General features: G+C 41.3%; 3 protein-coding genes across 3 annotated transcripts; 2 read left to right on the forward strand and 1 right to left on the reverse strand.

The window, feature by feature from the left end:
* Window positions 1-589: 589 nt before the first annotated feature.
* fgfr1op2 (FGFR1 oncogene partner 2) lies at window positions 590-3,337 on the reverse strand. The gene is made up of 5 exons (XM_079334631.1): window positions 3,201-3,337; window positions 2,993-3,110; window positions 2,582-2,724; window positions 2,344-2,457; window positions 590-988 (listed from the first exon to the last, which is right to left on the reverse strand). Exons 1-5 carry the CDS (start codon window positions 3,333-3,335, stop codon window positions 851-853), a joined length of 648 nt encoding a protein of 215 aa, XP_079190757.1. The 5' UTR covers window positions 3,336-3,337; the 3' UTR covers window positions 590-850.
* A 643-nt stretch (window positions 3,338-3,980) lies between these two features.
* Window positions 3,981-7,611, forward strand: med21 (mediator complex subunit 21). The gene is made up of 4 exons (XM_079334632.1): window positions 3,981-4,357; window positions 5,005-5,119; window positions 5,582-5,682; window positions 6,943-7,611. The coding sequence occupies exons 1-4, from the start codon at window positions 4,316-4,318 to the stop codon at window positions 7,120-7,122; spliced, it is 438 nt and encodes a 145-aa protein (XP_079190758.1). The 5' UTR covers window positions 3,981-4,315; the 3' UTR covers window positions 7,123-7,611.
* Window positions 7,612-10,324: 2,713 nt separating this feature from the next.
* LOC306817600 (serine/threonine-protein kinase 38-like) lies at window positions 10,325-20,326 on the forward strand. The gene is made up of 14 exons (XM_079334615.1): window positions 10,325-10,711; window positions 14,286-14,425; window positions 15,285-15,336; window positions 15,427-15,549; window positions 16,168-16,251; window positions 16,369-16,492; window positions 16,595-16,749; window positions 16,835-16,937; window positions 17,051-17,112; window positions 17,241-17,358; window positions 17,999-18,122; window positions 18,242-18,337; window positions 19,481-19,572; window positions 19,721-20,326. The coding sequence occupies exons 2-14, from the start codon at window positions 14,298-14,300 to the stop codon at window positions 19,843-19,845; spliced, it is 1,386 nt and encodes a 461-aa protein (XP_079190741.1). The 5' UTR covers window positions 10,325-10,711; window positions 14,286-14,297; the 3' UTR covers window positions 19,846-20,326.
* Window positions 20,327-20,677: the final 351 nt, after the last annotated feature.

A 20,677-nucleotide genomic window follows, 5' to 3' on the forward strand; every position in this document is an offset into this window, starting at 1 on the left:
ATGTTTTGCAGTCTTTTTTTTACACAAACAATCGAATAGAAATATTAACATTTCTATATTGTGTTTCTTATTTGACTCCCCATGACTGTTTACTTGGTTTCCATTTTCCCCTTCCATGTTTATGATGTACCAAAAGACTAAACAAACACCTTGAAATTATGAAAAATAACTTTGCAATTAATCACATCCAGATTGTGGTTTGAAGTGTTTTATGGATCTGAAATATAGAAGAGTAGTCGGAGCTCTTGGCTAACATTTATGTTCACCTTAAAACCATCAGCACCTCAAAGTACAATTGTTTTATTTTACAAGATTTACAAAAATGTTCTTCATCCATCACGATATTGTAGGATGTCCCTTTCAAATACCTTTTGTTACTGCAGCTCTGAGCAAAAGGGGTAGTTGGATGTTACAGCAGATCCTGTGTTGTAAAAGTTTCTATTCCTTCTTTTAGCTGCTTCAAACAATATTTTACAAAAACAGAAACCGTAAAAGTGAGAAGTTAAGGACCACCATCATAAGCCACCCAAACAGAACCAGACACTATTAGACATTAGCAAGTACAATGAAAGACCAAGCAGAGACACAGTCATGTTAACCGATTTATTTCGACTTCTCTTACTCATTCACACGTTCAAACCTTGCAGGCACCCCGGACTCATGCATTCTAGCAAACATGACAGAAGTATCGACAGAAACACTGTGTCTGGATCAGCAGACAGGAGCACAGCTCAGGAGCATCATGCTATAAATGCACCAGGAGGAGATGGTGAAAAAAAAGTGGTATGTGGCAACACACTGTAAAGACTGTACAGGGTTGTGGCAGCAGTAACCCCCTTAGACGGGCGCTCTAACTCTTTCGTAAACTGACGTCAGCGCTCGTGAGCAGTGGTGACAGTGAAGTGTTCTCTGATATGTCGTCTCTCTTCAGAACGAGGAAAGCTTCTCGACTGATTCCCAGCAGCTCTCGAAGTCCACCGTTCTCCAGCTTAAAGACAGAAAACATTTATCAACACCGATATTTAATCAGCTATTTCCATCATGATGATACTACCGGGCTTTTCATTCAATGCTGCGTTAGCAATCGTTTCTTGTTGATAGCTCGTCTATTCACATCACCACATCTTTCCTAAACCTAGCACATATTCTGGCACTGCAATAGTATTGACCTAAACAGTAGGTTAAACAATGGAGTACAAAAACAAATCACATGCATCCTTGTCTAAGCTTTGTTAAATCAGTAAGTCAAAATTCAAATCTGAATTTCTACACTTTGCTGGAATTCATGTGAGACAGCTTAATATTCTTAAAGATCATTGATGGACGTTTAAGAAACAACATCAGACTTCTATACATGCAAGAAAAAAAAGAGCATGACACAAGCTCAATGAAAGTTGTTTTTGAGACATCAAAAAAAAAAATATATATTTTATGTACAGAAGATGCATTTATCTCAAAAGAAAACCTAAAGTTCCTGGCTATTAAAGATTGATTTGAGAAGCTGGTGACAGATGGTGAGTTTTACATGGTTAATTCTTGAGGGAGAAAGACAACAGCTCTCATTTGTTGATGCAGAATTGTGGAAAATGAATGACAAGAGCAGAGCTTTATGAAAAGGACAAAGACACGGGCTGTGTCGAGTGATTTGAATGTGCACTTAATGCTTCAGTGTGACTGACTGATAGTGAGTGAATGTAAACCCTAAATATCTGTGTAAACCACGTGCAGACCAGCAGGCTCAATGTCTTTGGGTGATTTTTAAGGATCAAGTCATTAAAGGTTTTGCACTAATATCCATTAGTGTCTGTTTGATTTGTTTGTCAACAGTAGGATTTTCATACATGTTAGTTCAGCGCACGACAGAGTCTTCTGCATGTTGATGGAGTGAGGCCAGTTTTAATGTGACCAATACTCAATACTCTGTGTACAATACTTCTGCTACCGGCAGCTTGTGAGCCCTCGATAAGAAGCTCGCCAAGCAAATCCAAAATATGAAAAAATAAAAAGGAAGAAAATAAAAAGAATCTACCCTATGCATAAACAAAACCTCACTCATAGCGAACCCTCTACTTACTACAACTCTAGATCTATCTAATCAGATTACAATGTCTGGTCAACAGCATGCAATGTCAGAACTGTCAAAGGTAAGCATTTATAAATATTAATATAAACTGAAAAGACAAAACAAAAAGATGGGGAGTAGAAGTAGCTCGCGACTTGTTTTATTTTTTTTAAATAGCTCTGATCCTAAGAAAGGTTGGAGACTCTCTGATATAGATGTAGTTGTTTTTATTTTGTTTTGCTGGAGGCACACCTGAAACAGAGTCGGACATTTTCTTTTACCTCTAACTGTTTAATCCTCTCCTCGTCTTCACAGTTCCTGCCTTCGTCCACTTCTATCGCCTTCCTCATCACAGAGGCCATCTCGTTGATTTTGTCTATGTGTGCTTGCATTTCCTGCAAGAGTAAATGTATACATGTAATCAAAAATACAGACTAAATACAGACTTTTATAGTTAACAATCAATGGAAAAAGGAGGGCGTAAAAATACAGGTGTTTATACAGGTAGGTCTCACTGACCGTGGTGTGCTGCTCCTTTAGCTGGGTGACTATGGTTGGGTCGTCTCTCTTGCTGGCCATAAGGAGCCTAAACACCTGTTCCCTGTATTTGGTCATTATAAGCTCTAATGCAGACTGATGTTCCTCCAACGACGTCCGTAGCTCTGCACAAAACATGAACACAATACAGGTATGTGTAGAAAGAAGAAATGCAGAAAACATGGGTAAGAACATCTGGCAACTTCCTCCTGGCATACTTTGATTGGCTGCTAAATCTCATCTGTACAAAAGCACTCTATGAAGTGTGTGTATGTGACAAACGATGGTCTAAAATAGATATTCCATTGTAATGTTTTCTTCAAAAATGATCCACAACGCAACCAGCAAATCGCTCACCTGCAAAAAGAAATAAAAATCAATTAACGTACTTACCTTTGTTTTCCTGCTGTAGCTCTCTTATCTGACGGTTCTCCTGTTGAATTCCTAGGACGAGACTAGAGCGAGGACGATGTCGTGCAACCAGGTTTAAAGAGTCAATCTCCTCCTGGTACTGCAACCAAGTGATCAACAAACCAACTTCATTAAAACACTGAAAGGTGTCTCGTTTAACTGGCATCACCAACATCATGAGACATCTTACCTGTTTCATTGCCTCCACTCGCTTGTTGAGTGATGTTGTCTGTTCAATTAACATTTCAGCAGCGTTGTCATGGTTACGAAGCCTTTCCACCAATGATTTGGCATCTGCCAGGACCTTCTCTATGGTGCAATTCATGCCTGTGAAAAGAGGTCAGAGAGGAGCAGACTCTTTACTTTTATCATCACATGTTTTTATTCAGTGATAGGAGGGAAACTGATACCCGGCTAGTTCATAGTCCACATCATTTAGGGCCTTGTAAGAGATCAATAAATTCCAGTACTGTTATATAAAGTACTGTCATTGTGTTCATTTGCTAACTCTTTACCTGTTGGTTGATATACTGTAGGTTTTTATTTGCAAATTAATAGTATATCATGTGAGCAAAGCAAGACAATGATATTTATTGTCCTCAAGCTAACACTTTACATACACAAGTCTGTTATTTGATCAAGCTTTTCTTCTGTCTCAGCTCTAGATATCTTCAATCTAAAGTACTTACTGCTTACCTTTACGCCACATTAGTCATAGCTGTTGTAAACGTTTAGATATTTAGGCACACATATATTTGGCTAGAGCATTAAAACATTAAATCACCAGAAGCACTTTCATATTCTGTGCTAACATGTTAGCTGATTTAAAATTATAAAACAAGCACCACAAAACAAGTCAAGAGTTGCATTATGTATGTTGGCTGACATTCAGACGAGTTATACCAGAATAAAACTTGTGAAATTATTTAAATAATAAACTTTTTGTACCTGGGGAACTCAAAGTGCAAGACATTGAAGTTTAGCCCGTCCGTGACTTCCTGTTGATGTTTGGTAGCTAACATTAGCTCCAGGCTAATAAGTCTCCATTAAGTAGCCTCAAGTAGAGATTCCTATGCAGCTCTTGTTGCTGTTTTTAAAACGAAACGAGACGTTATGAGGTGTGAAAACGTCGATAAAACACTTAAATCGCACACTGCTAACAGTCTTGAGGGGATTTAAGTGGCTAACGCTAACACCTTGCGAAATGCAAAGCAAAGCTTTAGAAGTGACGTAACATCCCGCGAGAATTGGGGATACAAGGGAAATTCTCGCGACGAACAGCGGGATTACTTTACAACAGCAAAGATGGCGGATCGGTTAACACAACTTCAAGATGCTGTCAATTCGGTAATGCATTTTTTTATTCGTTTTAAAACAACTATGGCCGCATTTTGACTTTTTAAAAAAAACAACAATTAAGCGTGTTAAATACAAAAGAAGTAGCCATATGTAAAGTCACTCTGTAAAGTATTACTTTATCAACAGAGAAGAGCCGTGTTTTGTGTTTTTATTTGTACCATAAGAATAACAAAACAAGAAACATTACAGAGATTCAGCTGTGGGATGTCTTAATAAAATGTAATTAACCATAAAAAAATAACAACAAATAAATCAGGTGAACAAACAAATTAACAAAAGAGGGTTTTTAGATGTATTGAAGAATTTAGATATACTGGCTTCATGCAAAGGTTTTACAAGATCAATTCTCTTTCAAAGAAACATCTTATATTGACTTGTTATAAATAATAAGAAGAGTGGGTTTGATTAACATTATTTTCACGTTTTGTTTCATGTACATGAAGGTTCTGTGTGATCAATCAAATAATTTATCATCAATATTATGTATCATCTTGTCCTTTCAGTCTTAATGTTTTTGATATGCACCTGTGCCTTTTTTTGTATTTATGAATATGTACATGCCTTGTTGATAAGAGTTGTTAAGGAGTTCCTAAGTTTTACGTGTAACATTAATACTGTTTTGTTTTTGTGTCCAGCTTGCAGATCAATTTTGCAATGCCATCGGCGTCCTGCAGCAATGTGCCCCTCCGGCCTCCTTCAGTAACATCCAGACAGCCATCAACAGAGAGCAGCCTGCCAACCCAACAGAAGGTGGAAACGCCTTTTCTCAAAATGAACTTGTAACCTCTCTGTCTCCACTGTTAATACATCTTGCCTCCTACAATTGAATTGTTTCCAACATTGCTGTAACTGTCCACCATTAAGGTTTTTAAATAGGTTGTGACTTATCCAATAATAACAAACAGTTATGATTAGAGCTGTTCTTTGGCATCATTTTACAACTACGCAATTTGGGGATACTTCACCCATTTACATGAAGCTTTGTATCATTAGAAACATGGTAGTAGTGTTGAATGTTCATGAATCCAACCCTCATTTTGCCCTGAGACGAGAAAAACATGTTTTTCTTTGCCTGGAAGTTTTCTTCATGTGATGCAATATGACGCTTTTTTTTTTTTTACTTTTAGTTTTGACATGTCCCATGTGCATGCTCACAGAATAAAGAAGCGCCTAATGCATTACATTAACAATGGAATCTGTATCTCTGTTCAGAGTACGCGCAGCTATTTGCTGCCTTGATCGCCAGAACAGCCAAAGATGTGGATGTACTGATCGACTCTCTGCCCAGTGAAGAGTCCACGGCAGCCCTGCAGGTCAGCACCTCCACAAACACTACACACTCTACATGCTTTTAATGGGATGGATTTACACCAGGGTCCAGATTTTCTAGCTTTCAGACAGCAGGGGGAGCTAGCTGCTTTCTACACTAACGGCTCAAGGTTTAGAAAAACACACAAAAAAAACATTACTGTTGAATTTTAAAGCTTCTTTTCTGTTCGTTTGGAAGACCAATTTCCAATTAACCCTAAACAAGGTTTAATAACTGAGGCACAAGTGAGCTCACCTGAAAGTGAGTGTGGATTTATAAGAGGCACTGCAGTCGTTGAAGGGTAAACTCCAGTCTCTGAACAGCCATAAACTACAAGTACTTCTCACATATTTATTTGAACTCTCTTAGTTAGTTGGGTGTCTTTGAGCTCCCTTTAACAGATCTCATTTTCTGTGTGAAAAGACAGAGGTAGCTTTGCATCTATTGTGTTGTTTGTATCTGTGTTGATTCCTCCTTAAGTATAGAGTGTATAAGAAGACCCCTGCTGGACTACAGAGACATACATACATATACACACACCCACACACACACACACACACACACACACACACACACGTGTATATGTGTGTATGCGTGTATATGTATGAATGTAGACTTTTGATGTAATCCTGTTTTTCCTCAGTATACGATCATATGGATGAACTTTGACCGTTGGTGCGATCTTAACAATTTGATGCAGTGATTTCGCTTACATCAAATTGTCATTGAGTTGGAGTGCAATCTCAGCAAGAATCATACTTTTATTATCATACTTTTATTACTTATTATGTAGTGTGGAGTATTAGAAAAGGCTTGATCAAGTGGTTTTACTCAAACAGAGAAGAACAGTCAGCAACAGTAGGTACGAGAAAAACAGACCCATTTATCATTAACCAATTAGTTTCATCAGTTTTAACCTTCAACATAATATCTACAGTATTCTACAATTGAATCAAATAAGAACTTATATTGGATATTCCTTTTCTGGCTGATATCGGACCGATAACCAATATCAATATCAGATCAGGACACCCCCTTTAATGATCACTGATTGATGTGAATCATGGTTTACGCATGTTGTTTTTTTCCATCTGTTTGGCTTTAAGACTTTACATGCTGGGCATCTCATCTAAAAGAATTCAACTGTAACAACATAGAAAGATGCGTTATTGGGTTGCGTAAGGGCATTAGCTCAAATGTGCATATGTGTGTGTGTCTGACACCTTTCAATGCAATTGTATCTGACCGACTGTGACATCCCCAGGCTGCCAGTCTGAGACAGCTTGAAGAGGAGAACCATGACGCAGCAGCTCGTCTGGAGGAGGTGGTTTACCGCGGAGATATGCTGCTGGAGAAGATCCAGAGCGCTCTGGCTGACATCGCCCAGTCTCAGCTACGCACACGCAACGGAGCACCAACCCAGGCGTCGCCAGCCGAATCCTGACTCACAACACACTGTACATAATGCAGCTCCGGACTCATTCAGTCATTGTTTTCTTCATTTTTTTTTTAACCTCAGATATCAGCTGTTAGCCCCTGAAGACTCAAAAATACTCCAAGAGTGAATGAAAAGGAAATGTGAGAGGCCAGACGGTCAAACAATGAAACAGTTTATTATTGTTGCACAGCAGCCACTGGCCTCTAGACAAATTCCCTGGAAAAAAACTGTACATGCTTGATGCCAGAAACAGTATGCAATGTCATCTTCAGACACACTGATTTCTTTGAGGAACTCTACTGATACAGAAAGTTGTCAAAACTGTATTTTTTATGTTTTATGTACAGTTTATTTTGTATTGAAACGTCTGCTTTTGTGGATATCTATGAATGGAATTCATCTTCATCCTCCCAACAATGTTTAAAAACCTCTCAGTTTATTGTACATTAATATTAAATAAGTCTTGTTTGTCATAATAAAGTTTGAACAAACTCATTTGGTACGACCTTTTGTATCTTTATGTTAACCATTGTTTAGTTCAGCAGAGTTATTAGTGAGATGAAACAATTCGAGCAGCATTTTAATCCTGGAACATGGAGGATGTTTATTGTTACTGTTAGTGGGAAGAAGCTGGATACTTATTTGTAAAGATAACCACTGAACTTAGTCAAAATTGATTGTGTAGACATACTTTATACAGTTAAATATTCCTTGTGGTGGAAATATACCATTTTATTGTCATCTTTGCTGCCCAGAATTTATTTTTTAGAATAGTTCAAAGTCTGTGTGTAATTGATTGAGCCTTTGTTCCCACTTTTTTAGACTGAAGTAAATAAACGGCTGGGTTATTAGGAGAAGTTTTACAGTAAGTTGACATCTAACATTTTAGGAACTAAACTCTTTTGGGGATAAGGGGATTTTATCGGTGAGGTAAAAATAGCTTATGCAAACAATGACACAAGGGATGAATTAGGGAAGTGAGTCGCTGACGACCTGAAGATAAACTCACTGGGAACCTTTGACAAGAGCATTTTAAACTGTCAAGACCATTAACAACATTTATACCATGCCCCAGTGAAGAAACCTGTAAAACAAAAACGAATCGGCCATCTGACCTACAGAAATAACGTTATTGTTTCGGGGATGAATCATTCTTTATTTGCCTTGGCATTATAGGAATGCCTGAACACCTGAGTTTAACCTATGTCACGACACATCCTGCATCCCTACAATAAAATAAAATGAAAATATTAAAATGATTAAGAGCTCATCTTTGTCTTTGAATGTAATGTGAATAACGCTATAACTGTTGTATCTAATACAGTTAAGTGACAATGTTGAGGTTCATGTAGGATTTGGACCAATCAGAGGCTCTGCAAAGCTCCTGAGGGACACTCAGATAACAGATAGGCCTACTGCTGTTTAGGATTCACTGTTGAGGACAATGTTAAATTCAGTATAAAAATATTCTAGATGAAAATAAAAATCAAAGGCGCCTTTCGAGTGAGCACTTGTGATGTGTTTTGTGCTCTTTTGGGCAACCGTGGCATACAAAAAAACTTTGTTTTGCCATATTTCTGTTTTTAATACACCACAAGGCTAGCATAATATTTTCTTGAAGGGCCAAAGAATAAGCTGTCCTGAATGTGTCTGCCTTTAAAAGGCTAAAAGTGGGGCACAGATGGCCTAACGGTTAGCATGCGCCCCATATATAGAGGCAACAGTCGTTAAAGCAGGCAGCCCAGGTTTAAGTCTGACCTGGAGCTCTTTTCCCAGAGGACCTGGTTGTCCAGGGGAACGTTTCCAAAAAAAAAAGCAGACTAACAACTATCCCTCATTAATGAGGTTTAATTTGATAAGACATATTTTCTGATTCAAAAAGACTTGCTCCCCCGACTGTCTGTCCAGAAACAAGTGAAAACATTCGTAAGGAGAACAATAAACGTCAGGAAAAACCCTCTAGTCGCTAGGTCTTAAGAAAAGGGATTCAGTGATTTGAGTTTATGTCAGACTGAAGTTTAGGCTGCAGTCCAGAACATTTATAACCCAAATCTAAATATAGGTGCTGTGTCATAGCTCAGTGGGACCCATTGATGTGAGAAATATAAAAACAGCCTTGTCTGCTGGACACCACACCCAGACGTGTTAGCAGGGTACACCCAGCTCTGTGTATGTTGACATCATGGCTAAGAGAGTAAAAACACTCAAGACCGTCCAAATAAGGAGATTAATGGCCCAGAGACTTCACCTGCCAGCTTAGACTGATCCTTGTTCGGGTCAATAAAACTTTGTTGCTGTCGTGACAGTTATCAGCTATCAGTTCTGTTGTCAGCAATTTAATTAAGTTCAAAAAACGTTATTTGTCCTGGGGGAGGGGGATTCAAATATTACAGTAGGAGAGGCCATTTACTGCACACACATGAAGCCATGAAGACATTTGCCATACAGCCACATATAAATGAAAAGTAAAGATTTAAGATAGGCTGAATATAATTCCAAGTATCCTAAGGGGGATTATTGGAGGAAACGAGTCACTTTTCTACAACCTTATGTTTAAATGTGAAAATACAATCTGCAGCATGTTGTTTCAACAATAACCACATCTCAGTATTTCTGTCAAACAAGCTGAAGTCATCTCGTCTTATTCCCGCATAGGACCAAGATATTGTGTTGATGAGAATATACATTGTGGTGTAATTCACATGGTGTCCCGTGTTCATTTTTAAATTATTATAAATTATTCATTCATTACTTTGAATTGAGCGTGATTTACTGCAGTGTGATTTAATGCAGTGGTTTAAAATCTGAAAGTATTAGTTTTGATTACAATGTGACCTTTTATTGACCTAGAAACCCTTCTGTTGTTTATCAGGCATTTAATATTAATCTATAAACTCAGTTATTATTTCTGTTTGTGTCATATGGCTCCACATGAGCATACACATATATGTCCTATTTAGTATTTTGTCTGCACTACTAGTGAAATTGCGTAACAAGGCTGTAAACTACTGGAGGTGTCAGTATCCTTTCATAGCTGTAAATGCTTGCTAGCCAAATGAACCTGCGTCCTGGAGCACAACACTTGAGGGGCGGTTTCTATCTTTCCATTGGTTGACACACATGCCATTTTCTTGAAAATCAGACGCATGATTGGCCTAATGAATCCGTGAGGCCGTTCCTCTCGCAATGATTGGCTCGGGGCTGATGTCAATCACATTACGCTCCCGTTGCGTGGCTGTGAGCGTCTGATGAGCTCAGCGGTCCCCAGGAAGCAGCGCTACTTGTTTGGATTTTTTTATAGCGATAAGACGAGGCGAAGCGCGGATTTTCGAGGTCAGGTGGAACAAATTAAGACAATTAAATATTTTTTAAGTAATCGTTTTAGGCTTACTGTCAAATGAAGGAGATATTTGTCATGGTTTGGATGTTGACAGTGCAGACCGATAAGTTCCCTTAAAGGGAGACCAGTAACGGGAGCCTCGAGCTGCCTTAATATCAGGCAGTAAAACACAACAAAAAATCAAAGATATCATTATTTCTACTGGGTTGTGGGCTGGCTGCAAGCCAATAATTTACTCTGGAGCCGGAAACGGAGGTAAGTGATCCTTATTTCATTTTTTTTATTTGTGGTTGTCATGGACCCTTTTAGCTAGCTTACACAACACTGCAAACAAACTAGTCCCACATGAAATAATAACCTCACACTATTTGAACCCGTTTGTGTCCTCACGGTGGACAATGTCCAGTATGAGACACCATCTCTGCACGTGCGTCTAGGAAGTGTAAACCAGTGCGCGCGACAATAACGTTAATCATTGAACACATAAATAAGTCAAATAAGTCGTTGGCTACCTATGACACTTTTTCGACCCCATTTAGTTTTTGATAATCTGAAAAACAACAAAAAAAAACCCACTTATGCAGATATACAGCATATTTAAACTCTTTTTTTTTTTATATTTTGAAACGTATTCTGAAGGACTTTTAACCAACAATCACTGTATGACTATAAATAAGGATATAAAGTCTCCAGGTCTACTAGAGGATACTGCATATGACTGTCACATATATTCATACCATAAGTGTCTATTAAAAGTGTGTTAGTGACTGTAGGATGAGTTTTTTAGCTTGAAGTAAACCGAATAATTGTCATTTACAGGCTCTCTGTGCATGTTTGTGTGAAAGCACCCCATTCCTCTCTGGGCGTCATGACTGAGTCCTTTCATTCAGGGTTTCCTGTGCAGTCACTTTACAGTAGTTGAAGGGTGGAGTGTGTCCATCTGACTTCTATGTGTGTGTACTTTCACATTCACACATTAACGACACGGGCAAAAGTTACATAAACTTTGACGACACATATACAGAGTTTTATTGTCTGCCAGGCACCATAATGAACTTAAGATAAACTGAAGCTAACCTGCAGACTCGTTTGCAGCTTGTCAGTGGGGAATATGTTATCTGTTTGAGGTCTGTCAATTATCCAACCTCTCAGAGCAGGAGGTCTCACAGTGTTGGCAAATAAACCCCAAACATCTGCGCAGCACAGCAAAGTCCCTCCACGTTTATCGAAGACATTGATTTGTGTTGACTGAGGAGAAAAAGTTTCAGTAAGATTAGGAAACACCGTCTGACTTAATGTTTTTATTGTGTCCAAGTCTTTCACTCTATTTATAGTTGATAGTCAGATTTCAGCCCAGTCTGCTGTTTCAGGCTGCAAGCTTGTGAGCAGCCTTTTATAATGCCTTCCTTATAAGTGTCTGAGTGGTGTTTGTTTAGCTGTGGGGTGGACCCGCTTCACTGGAAGCCAAACTGAATCCTCTCAGAGTCAGACTGAATGAAAAGCTCCAGGCTGCGACAGTTTTCAATGTTGCTCCATCATTTTCAACCTTGGTGAGGAAACCAGCACAAATCCGGTCCAGGCCCCGCGGCTCAAGTGTGCACAGACTTTTCCATTACTCCGTTTCTGCTCCTTAAAAAGGAAGCAGCAGAACGGTAGACCTGGAGAGTATGGCAGAGACAGAGAGACGGAGAACATGTGATTTTATGTTTTGGTCAAATTAAAAGATGACCCTTATTCAAGTCAGCAGCCGTTTCCTTTTTAGCTCTTATAATTAGTCAACATCAGACTCGGCGTTTCCCGTTGGTTTACAAAGTTGCTTTGGTTTCATTTTCAGCAACAAAGCTCTTAAAAACCCACCGAACCGGGATCCCACTGCAGGAAATGGTGATGACGACATACAGCGCTAAAAGAAGAACGAACGAATCGTCTTGTGTTCCTCCCATAAATAAGAAAAAAAATGGTGTAATTCAAACTATAAATTCAGAATCCCAGAGGGATAGTGTGCAGAGAAGTGTGGCAGAATTATTAGTGACTGTGCTGGTGCTAATTCGTATTTGTCATTTTCTCGATGAGCGTCAATGATGTTTCCCGTTAAACCTCTCTAGTAACTTAACTCTCACGTTTGCCAGCATCGGCTTCTCACCCGACAGAAGCAGTTTGCTGCGCATTTCAGTTTGTTTCTCAGAAGTCAGGAAGCGTCTTGTTGTTGCGGGCAGTGGACGGGAAAAGGCGCTGGTGACTAGACCAAACACGGGTCCTGTCTGGCGGCTGCAGGGCTGTTTTATCTCTGTGGAAGCTAATCAAGCCCATTCATAACTTTGTGATGGCGTGTTGCTGAGATGTTTGGATGACGTTGACACAGATTCACCCTCCTCCTCTTTCACCCCTTACATAACATAATATTTTCAAAGTCTGACCTCTTAAACACTCGAACAGACTTCCCTTTATGTGTGAACTTCAGTCTTTGTTTGTGATGGCGTTTTCTTTCTTTGATTTTCATTTGACCCACTCAAGATGTCCTTGTGTGTCCTTATAAAGGGCGCTGTTATCATGTGATGTGTTGTAATTGTCGACGAGGCACGATGGGGTTCCTCTGGGTTCATACCAAAGATCCTCCATCTTTGTTTCCTTGATCAGAAAGCATTCTGTTTGATGCTATCACCCACCCTGTGTCAAAACACAGAAAGGAATGCGTGCAGAGATCTGTGCTGTGAGATGCTCCTGGTTAGTCGCTGGGTTGAGGCGCTGCAGGATGCGATCCATCCTACACGCGTGTCTAGAGGCGCAGCTGTCTCAACTCCAGCAGTGAAGAGGACGCTGGACCCTAACCCTAAACTGGGCTGGGAGAAATACTATATTGTTTTTTTTATAGTATTGCTATTTTTTTTAATTTAATTGTCATGTTTATAGTTATTCTTTAGTGCTTTTTTATTTTTTATTTTTTTAATGCACTGCAGGTTTGCACTGTGGGTTGAGGGGATTGCAATTTCATCTGTGTTGTATGTTAACATAGAGCATATTCGACAATAAAGCCTACCTTACCTGCAACATCCAGCCGTCAATATCCTTATCATAGCCATAAGTAAGGTCCTTTACCTGCTTTTGTAAAGTGTCTCGAGATAACGCCTGTTATGAATTGACGCTATATAAATAAAGATTGATTGATTGATCATCAACACCAACAACAACCTCTATGTGATCGTCATCAATATCATCTGTTTACGCATGCAGCATGATGATGATGATGATGATGATTATTCTCACAGCTTTTTGGTGGATGTGATTTCCCTCTCTCTGTATAGAAACATGCACCGCCATAATTCTGATGAAAACTTCCTATGCATTGGAAGCACGTCTATAAGGCTTTTTGTTGAACTAAAGACACCACGACCAAAAGTGAAAATTATACAACAAAGGACCGGTCAGACCAGAAAGCAGCCCGGCAGTGTTTATCATCAGATTCTTGCAAAAGAAGCAGTGCAGGATGCTTCATGTGGAGTGCTCACCAGGTTCATTGTTGAACAACCGAAGAGCCTGTGAGCATTCATTTCAAACGCTAACATGTTGTTACAGGTAAAGATGATGGAGAAACAAACATTTGTGCTGGTTAATAACCACCAGATTAAGCTCATTGTCTTTACCACATGAAGTGCTTAATCAAAAGTTACACTCAGACTCACTGGTAGGGTCATCAACGGTGTGATTGTCATGAACAACTTATTGTGCAGGAAGTGACGCTTAAATTCAAAGTAGCGACAGTGACTTGTCCAATATGCAAAACCTGACGTGTTTTTTTTTTGGCCCGTGTTTTCTTCCTGATGTGTGTCAGGAGAGTGCGGCCATGACGGGAGAGACTGCAGCTGCCCTCCCCATGAGCAACCACACCCGCGAGAGGGTGACCGTGGCCAAGCTGACCCTGGAAAACTTCTACAGCACCCTGCTCACCCAGCACGAGGAGCGGGAGATGAGGTAACGCAAACAAACAAACAAACAAGCTGGAGTGGTTGTAGAAGGCTGCGGTACCTGTCGATGATTGTCCCTGCATGAAGACAGCGAATCAAATTTGAATTTCATATGGAACATTAAAATTAGATTTATTGTAAGACGAGATGAACGATGAGACGAGTGGGGATCTAAAGACTAATCGTGAAGTTGTGTGAAGGTTCACATCGGTGCTCTGAAAAATTAAATGGCATTAATAGCACGCTTGTCAGCAGCTGTGGAGATTTTGAAATTGTCCACTGTCTCGGACAATCGGAGGCGTGGAAGCATTTTGGCTTCCCCCGAGATGGAAAAATGAAAGAGGTGAGAAAATAACAGGCGAGACGAAGAAGAAGACGAGGAATCGCACAAACAGCTCAATGATGATGATGCAGCATTGGATCGACAGCGCAAGAAGAAGCTCCCTTATTGAGAGCAAGAAAACATTTAAAAGGCCAAACCACACTGACGAGCAGCTCAGCAGCTTTTCCACTCATCTTTTGTCTCCTGTTTCAGTTTGTAATATAAATTCCACTAGCTACTCCTCGCAGGCCATGACGAAGATCTTAATCTATCTGCAGCCAGTCTCCCTCTGCATGTAGATAAAATATCTCAAGCATCAAGTGTGGCTTCACCGCTCCAGGTCTCAGGTTCGAGCAGTCCAGGTGTCCTGATTCAGCGCTCCTCCTGAAAGACGTGCAGTTTTAAATCCTTAATGTTTGACTCGACTGCTGAAACTGATCGAATCCCTCTTTGTACATTTCTCCGAGTGACATCATAAAGTAACTGCAGATGAACTGTTTTTGCAGCCGTTGTTCAAACTAAATGCCCTTGTTTATCCGCGCAGACAGAAGAAGCTGGAGAAGGCCATGGAGGATGAGGGTTTGCCTGACGAGGAGGTACGGTGATCCTCCGTCTTCATCTTCTCACCTCGGCATTGTCCTAACTATTGTCTCACGTTCTCGTCCGTCTGTTTTGTTTTTATGCAGAAAGTAATGCGCCGCTCGCAGCACGCTCGTAAGGAGACGGAGTTCTTGCGACTGAAGAGGACGCGACTCGGCCTGGATGACTTTGAGTCTCTGAAAGTTATTGGGCGAGGTGCTTTTGGAGAGGTGCATTAAAACGAGCTTTCTAGAAACATCTTGAAGGTTGTTCCAGAGGTTAAACTGAGGCTGTCTCAGTTGCCCTCACGTTGACACATAAAGCTCTCTTTTGACTCAGCGTGATCACGGTGTTACTTTTAAATCCATCACATCACATGACACATTTCTGGCTGACTGGTATGAGACCAGTTATCACGGCAAACCAACAGGTGTCTCCACCTGTCTGAACCAGTCAGCGATGACTCCCTCAACAGCCTCAGCGTCTTTCTAATAAGCTCCACCACCAGGAACGTGGTCAAACTAGGAGGAATATTAGAGATGCTTTAAGCTGGAGCTCCACACACACACACAGTCAGACACGCACACACACACACACACACACATATGCTGCTTCTGTTTTGACTTCCCTGATGTTCGGAAAAAGGTCGCAACCACATTTCACCCGGGGAGGAATTTAAAGTGTTTCTGATTCTGTTTCTCAACATAGTTGGATGAATATGGATGATTCCGTTTTCTGGCTCGTCTGCACATTCACTCATGTTTTTCTACGCTAATAGAAATGAAATCCCGTAGAAAAGGTGAATGCATGCATGCACACGAGCTGATCCGTGATGTCGTCTCCTTCAGGTCCGTCTGGTGCAGAAAAAAGACACGGGCCACATATACGCCATGAAGATCCTGAGAAAAGCCGACATGCTGGAGAAAGAACAGGTGACGTTTTTTTATTTGCCCGCACTCAGACTCTCCCAGGCTCCTGTTGGAGCTGCAGCTGCTGGGACAATGGTGTCGTGTCGGGAGTTTCTAAGGTTGTGCATTTGCTCCGTTTAGGTCGCTCATATCCGGGCAGAGCGGGATATTCTGGTGGAGGCAGACGGCGCCTGGGTGGTTAAGATGTTTTACAGCTTTCAGGACAAGAGGAACCTCTACCTCATCATGGAGTTCCTACCTGGAGGTACGGATAAAAAGTCAAGATGCTAGTATTTCCTCTGTTCTATTCTGTGGCATAAATTAGCAAGAGAGACAGAAATGCTGTGAATCCCGACTCTGTGTCCAGGCGACATGATGACTCTGCTGATGAAGAAGGACACTCTGTCCGAAGAGGCCACCCAGTTCTACATCGCCGAGACAGTCCTGGCCATCGACTCCATCCACCAGCTGGGCTTCATCCACAGAGACATCAAACCTGACAACCTGCTGCTGGACTCCAGGGTGACACTCCCAGACGAGCCGACACAATATGTCTGACTGTAGAGTGAGGCGTTTGCTGATATTTGAAATGTGCGTTTGCTCACAGGGACACGTGAAGCTGTCGGATTTTGGCTTGTGCACGGGACTGAAAAAGGCTCATCGCACAGAATTTTATAGGAACCTGACGCACAACCCGCCCAGTGATTTCTGTGAGTCCAGAATCCAAACCCAACATGCCCAAGACTTCTCCTTTTTGCAGAAACATGAGCTGAAACAATCGGCCTTGTCTTTCCTTTCATCTTCACTCTTTTGCTCTCTGCAGCTTTTCAAAATATGAACTCCAAGAGGAAAGCGGAGACCTGGAAGAAGAACCGAAGGCAGCTGGTAAGTCACACGCACACGCACACGCACACACACACACACACACACACATTGTGTTAAAAGTTATCATCTTAATTATTTGAATGAATTTAAAGAGCCCTGACCTTCTGTTGTTCTGGTTGAATTTTCAGGCTTATTCGACTGTAGGGACTCCTGACTACATTGCTCCTGAAGTCTTCATGCAGACGGGTTACAACAAGCTGTGTGACTGGTGGTCTCTGGGGGTCATCATGTATGAAATGCTCATCGGTAAGACGGTCACAGAACGGTTCATAAAAGAGATCACAGAAATGATTTTAATTATTCAAAAGACTTTAGATGACCCGGTGGAGTCATATTGGGAATGACTTAAAGGTGGGCCTGCAGCCTCGTGGTTAGAGAGAGCGCCCTCAGGAGGCTGTAGTCCTCAAAGCAGGCGGCAGTAAAGAAGAAAGCCAGTTCAGACAGACGACTCGCGATTTTGATCGTTTCAGATATTTGTTGGAGCAGAACAAAGTTTGTGTTTGGCACTGAGGCTCTGACCTCATCACTCCTCACAGTTTTAAATTTCATTTGAGGCGTGACGGGAGGATGTCTGAAGCCCCTCGGTCGGAGCCTCCAGGTGGATGGCCGGGTGGTGGTGAGGCTGAGCGATAGGCCAGCACTGGAGCAGGTCAGAGCTAATGACAGTGGCTTAAATAGACAGCTGATTGGAAGGAGGTGTTGTCAGGTGTGAAATCAGTGCAGTTTAAACTAGCTCGCAGGCGTCTCCTCATTTCAGGCAAAATACCTGAAAACATAAAGCCAAGGGTTCATGAACGTGCAGAAGATAATGTGTCAGTAAACGCGTTATATCGCTCTCCATCAAAGTCTTTTTTTTTTTTTTTAACGCACTCTGACTTTTGTTCAGGCTATCCACCCTTCTGCTCGGAGACGCCGCAGGAGACGTACAGGAAGGTGATGAACTGGAAGGAAACCCTCGTCTTCCCGCCTGAAGTCCCCATCTCAGAGAGGGCCAAAGACTTGATATTAAGGTTCGTCTCTTTGACACACCTGCGTGAAAGCCACCTGCCAAACATCCTGGATGTATGTTCTAAATGAACCTGAATGTCTGTTGAACAGTTATGTTATCAGTCTGCTGTTTGTGTTTCAGGTATTGCACTGATGCAGAGAACAGGGTCGGAGCTGTGAGCGTGGAGGAGATTAAGAGTCATCAGTTTTTCGAGTCTGTCGATTGGGAGCACATCAGGTACGTGTACACGGAGCTGGTTTCAGACGTTCGGTGGCTATCAGCTGGTTTTCATGCCTGAAGCAGAAGAAGTGCTTCAATCCCTTCTTCTAACCCAGATTTATAGACTTGCTCTCATGTACAGTGATCGTGTGATTCTGGTGCAGAATGGTCTGTCTTTGTTTCGACCAGAGAGGGAAGGCGCTTTTAAAACACGCGGCTGTGTTGAACGTTTCACCAGTTAACCGACAGGTGTCGCAGCGATGGAAGCGGGTGAGCGAGCCGGTTCAGATAGAAGTGATTGCACCCGACCTAAAAAGCCTCAACATGTTTCCAATAAGCTCCACGAGCAGAAGATGTGCTCAAACTAGGCTCTGTATTGGAAAATATTTTATAAAAAATAGGGAGAGGTTAGAATGCAGAACAGACCGATGCAGCGCTGGCTGAACACTGAAGCTTCAGTGTCTGCGACATGGCAACATGTGAGCATCCACTCTAGAGAGAGGGGAAGGGGGGACAGCTGCAGAACCCATTTTTAACACTAGGTGCCAGAGTGTTCCTTTCATTTGTTTTGAGTTTATGATTTACTTTTAGTGCTTTAATTCCAATATCTGCAAATATTTATTTTTATTGTTTTTACTTCCTGAGATGTATATCGTTGTAATCACTTGTTTTTTTATTTCTTGTAAATACGTTCACCTTACCCCTGTCTGCTCTCTGCTGTGTTAGTACATTTAGCCCCTTTTGTCCTCTCCTTATTATTGACTGTCTCTTTGTTTTAACATGTTTGTGATGCTTTGTCACAGGTAAAGTGTCAGGATTTGCTTGTTTCCCTTCCTCAAGTGTTTTTTTTAACGACATTATCATTACTACTTTTGTATAAAGAGTGTAAGTAGGTCAGAGCTGTAACATTTCCATTTCACTTCTACACAACAGAAGTGCTGTCAGATGAAAGTCAAGGCCACAGCAGCACCTTGAGCCTCCATTAATGGACGTCCACAGGGTCCTTGTGTTTGTGTTTGTGAAGGACGTTTCGTACATCTTCATCTCGAGCCAAAGCTGATTTTCAATTTGAGAGTTGTGTGGTTTAATCTTTTTAAAACTGACTTCTACTGATTTTTTTGTTTTGTTTTTAAATTGATTGTCTTCATGTTGCCTCCTCAGGGAACGGCCTGCCGCCATCTCCATTGAAATCAAGAGCATCGACGACACCTCAAACTTTGACGACTTCCCCGAATCCGACATCCTTCAGCCAGGTTTGTTTTGATTCATGTCTGCCATCCAAGTAGAAAGCTGTTTTTTTTTATTATTATTGTTATGACTTTCTTTTGTACATAGTTTGACCTACAGCGCCCTCAAGTGGCCGTTAAAATAACACCTCCTTTGTTCTGTGTTGAATTTCAGCCAGCTCAACAGAACCGGACTTCAAATCCAAGGACTGGGTCTTCCTTAACTACACGTACAAACGTTTTGAGGGTCTGACTCAGCGAGGAACCATCCCCACATACATGAAGGCGGGGAAGGCCTGACGACGCAAAAAAACCAACAACAACAAAAGACAGACGTTTACGGACACAGGGTCGGGCCATGGAGCCCCGCTGGTGCTGAAGGCCACGCTGTCGGCCTCTCAGTGTAATTTAACCCTCATCACAAGTTATTTAGGTGTGCTCCGCCTCGACGACAACGCCAAGAGCTCAGAAATGAAGGAGCGTTACCGCATTACCTCGGTTGTTTCTAGCGTCTACACATGCCGTCTTTAGCCATAGCTCTCAGGCCAGTTCTACGACACTAAATCAGCAAATCTGCATGTTAAGCGGCGTTCTGCTTCCGGAGAGGATTTTTAAAAAACTGCTGAAACGCGATAGCGAGAATGAGGATGGAAAACAAATCACTGTTTTGACAGGGATAGTTTCTACACTGGAGGCTCCTTTTAGCTCTGCTGCAATCTTAATTTCTAACACTGAAGATAAAATCTGTACACTGTAGTCAAACTCTGAAGGATAGTAAGAACAGGCCTCTTTCCTTTTGTTGCCAATATCTCTGGGGATTTTTAAAGGAAGGTTCCAGCGTGGTCTCCAGGGTTTTAACTCCCTCTCTGCTTGGTTTTTAAATGTTTCTCTCTCCAACAAAAAAAACACCTAGAGTGTGAAAAGTCTTTTATTTGGATTGAGCTGACAGAAGCTTCTTACTTTGGTCTTAACCATTGGTTAGCTTTGTTTTTGTTTGACAGGAAGTGACGCCTGGTTCAGCCTCAACATCACACTCTCAGGGTGGTGATGGTGCAATTTCCTTCTTGCAAAAATGCTATAATGATAACAGCCGACCCTTTTAGCCTCGAAATGGTCTGAATCCAGAGAGGCA

The sequence above is a fragment of the Symphodus melops genome, assembly GCF_947650265.1.
Source record: "Symphodus melops genome assembly, chromosome: 22".
Lineage (NCBI taxonomy): Eukaryota > Metazoa > Chordata > Actinopteri > Labriformes > Labridae > Symphodus > Symphodus melops.

Bases quoted from the DNA above. Each gene is read 5' to 3' on its own strand.
- fgfr1op2 (XM_079334631.1), bottom strand. From the start codon at position 3,335: ATGAATTGCACCATAGAGAAGGTCCTGGCAGATGCCAAATCATTGGTG. The intron at 3,111-3,200 runs GTAAGATGTCTC...ACTTGGTTGCAG, and splicing joins GAGTGGAGGCAATGAAACAG to TACCAGGAGGAGATTGACTC. The intron at 2,725-2,992 runs GTAAGTACGTTA...TGTTTTGTGCAG, and splicing joins GCTACAGCAGGAAAACAAAG to AGCTACGGACGTCGTTGGAG.
- med21 (XM_079334632.1), top strand. From the start codon at position 4,316: ATGGCGGATCGGTTAACACAACTTCAAGATGCTGTCAATTCG. The intron at 4,358-5,004 runs GTAATGCATTTT...TTTTGTGTCCAG, and splicing joins TTCAAGATGCTGTCAATTCG to CTTGCAGATCAATTTTGCAA. The intron at 5,120-5,581 runs GTGGAAACGCCT...ATCTCTGTTCAG, and splicing joins GCCTGCCAACCCAACAGAAG to AGTACGCGCAGCTATTTGCT.
- LOC306817600 (XM_079334615.1), top strand. From the start codon at position 14,298: ATGACGGGAGAGACTGCAGCTGCCCTCCCCATGAGCAACCACACCCGC. The intron at 17,113-17,240 runs GTAAGTCACACG...TTGAATTTTCAG, and splicing joins AGAAGAACCGAAGGCAGCTG to GCTTATTCGACTGTAGGGAC. The intron at 17,359-17,998 runs GTAAGACGGTCA...ACTTTTGTTCAG, and splicing joins CATGTATGAAATGCTCATCG to GCTATCCACCCTTCTGCTCG.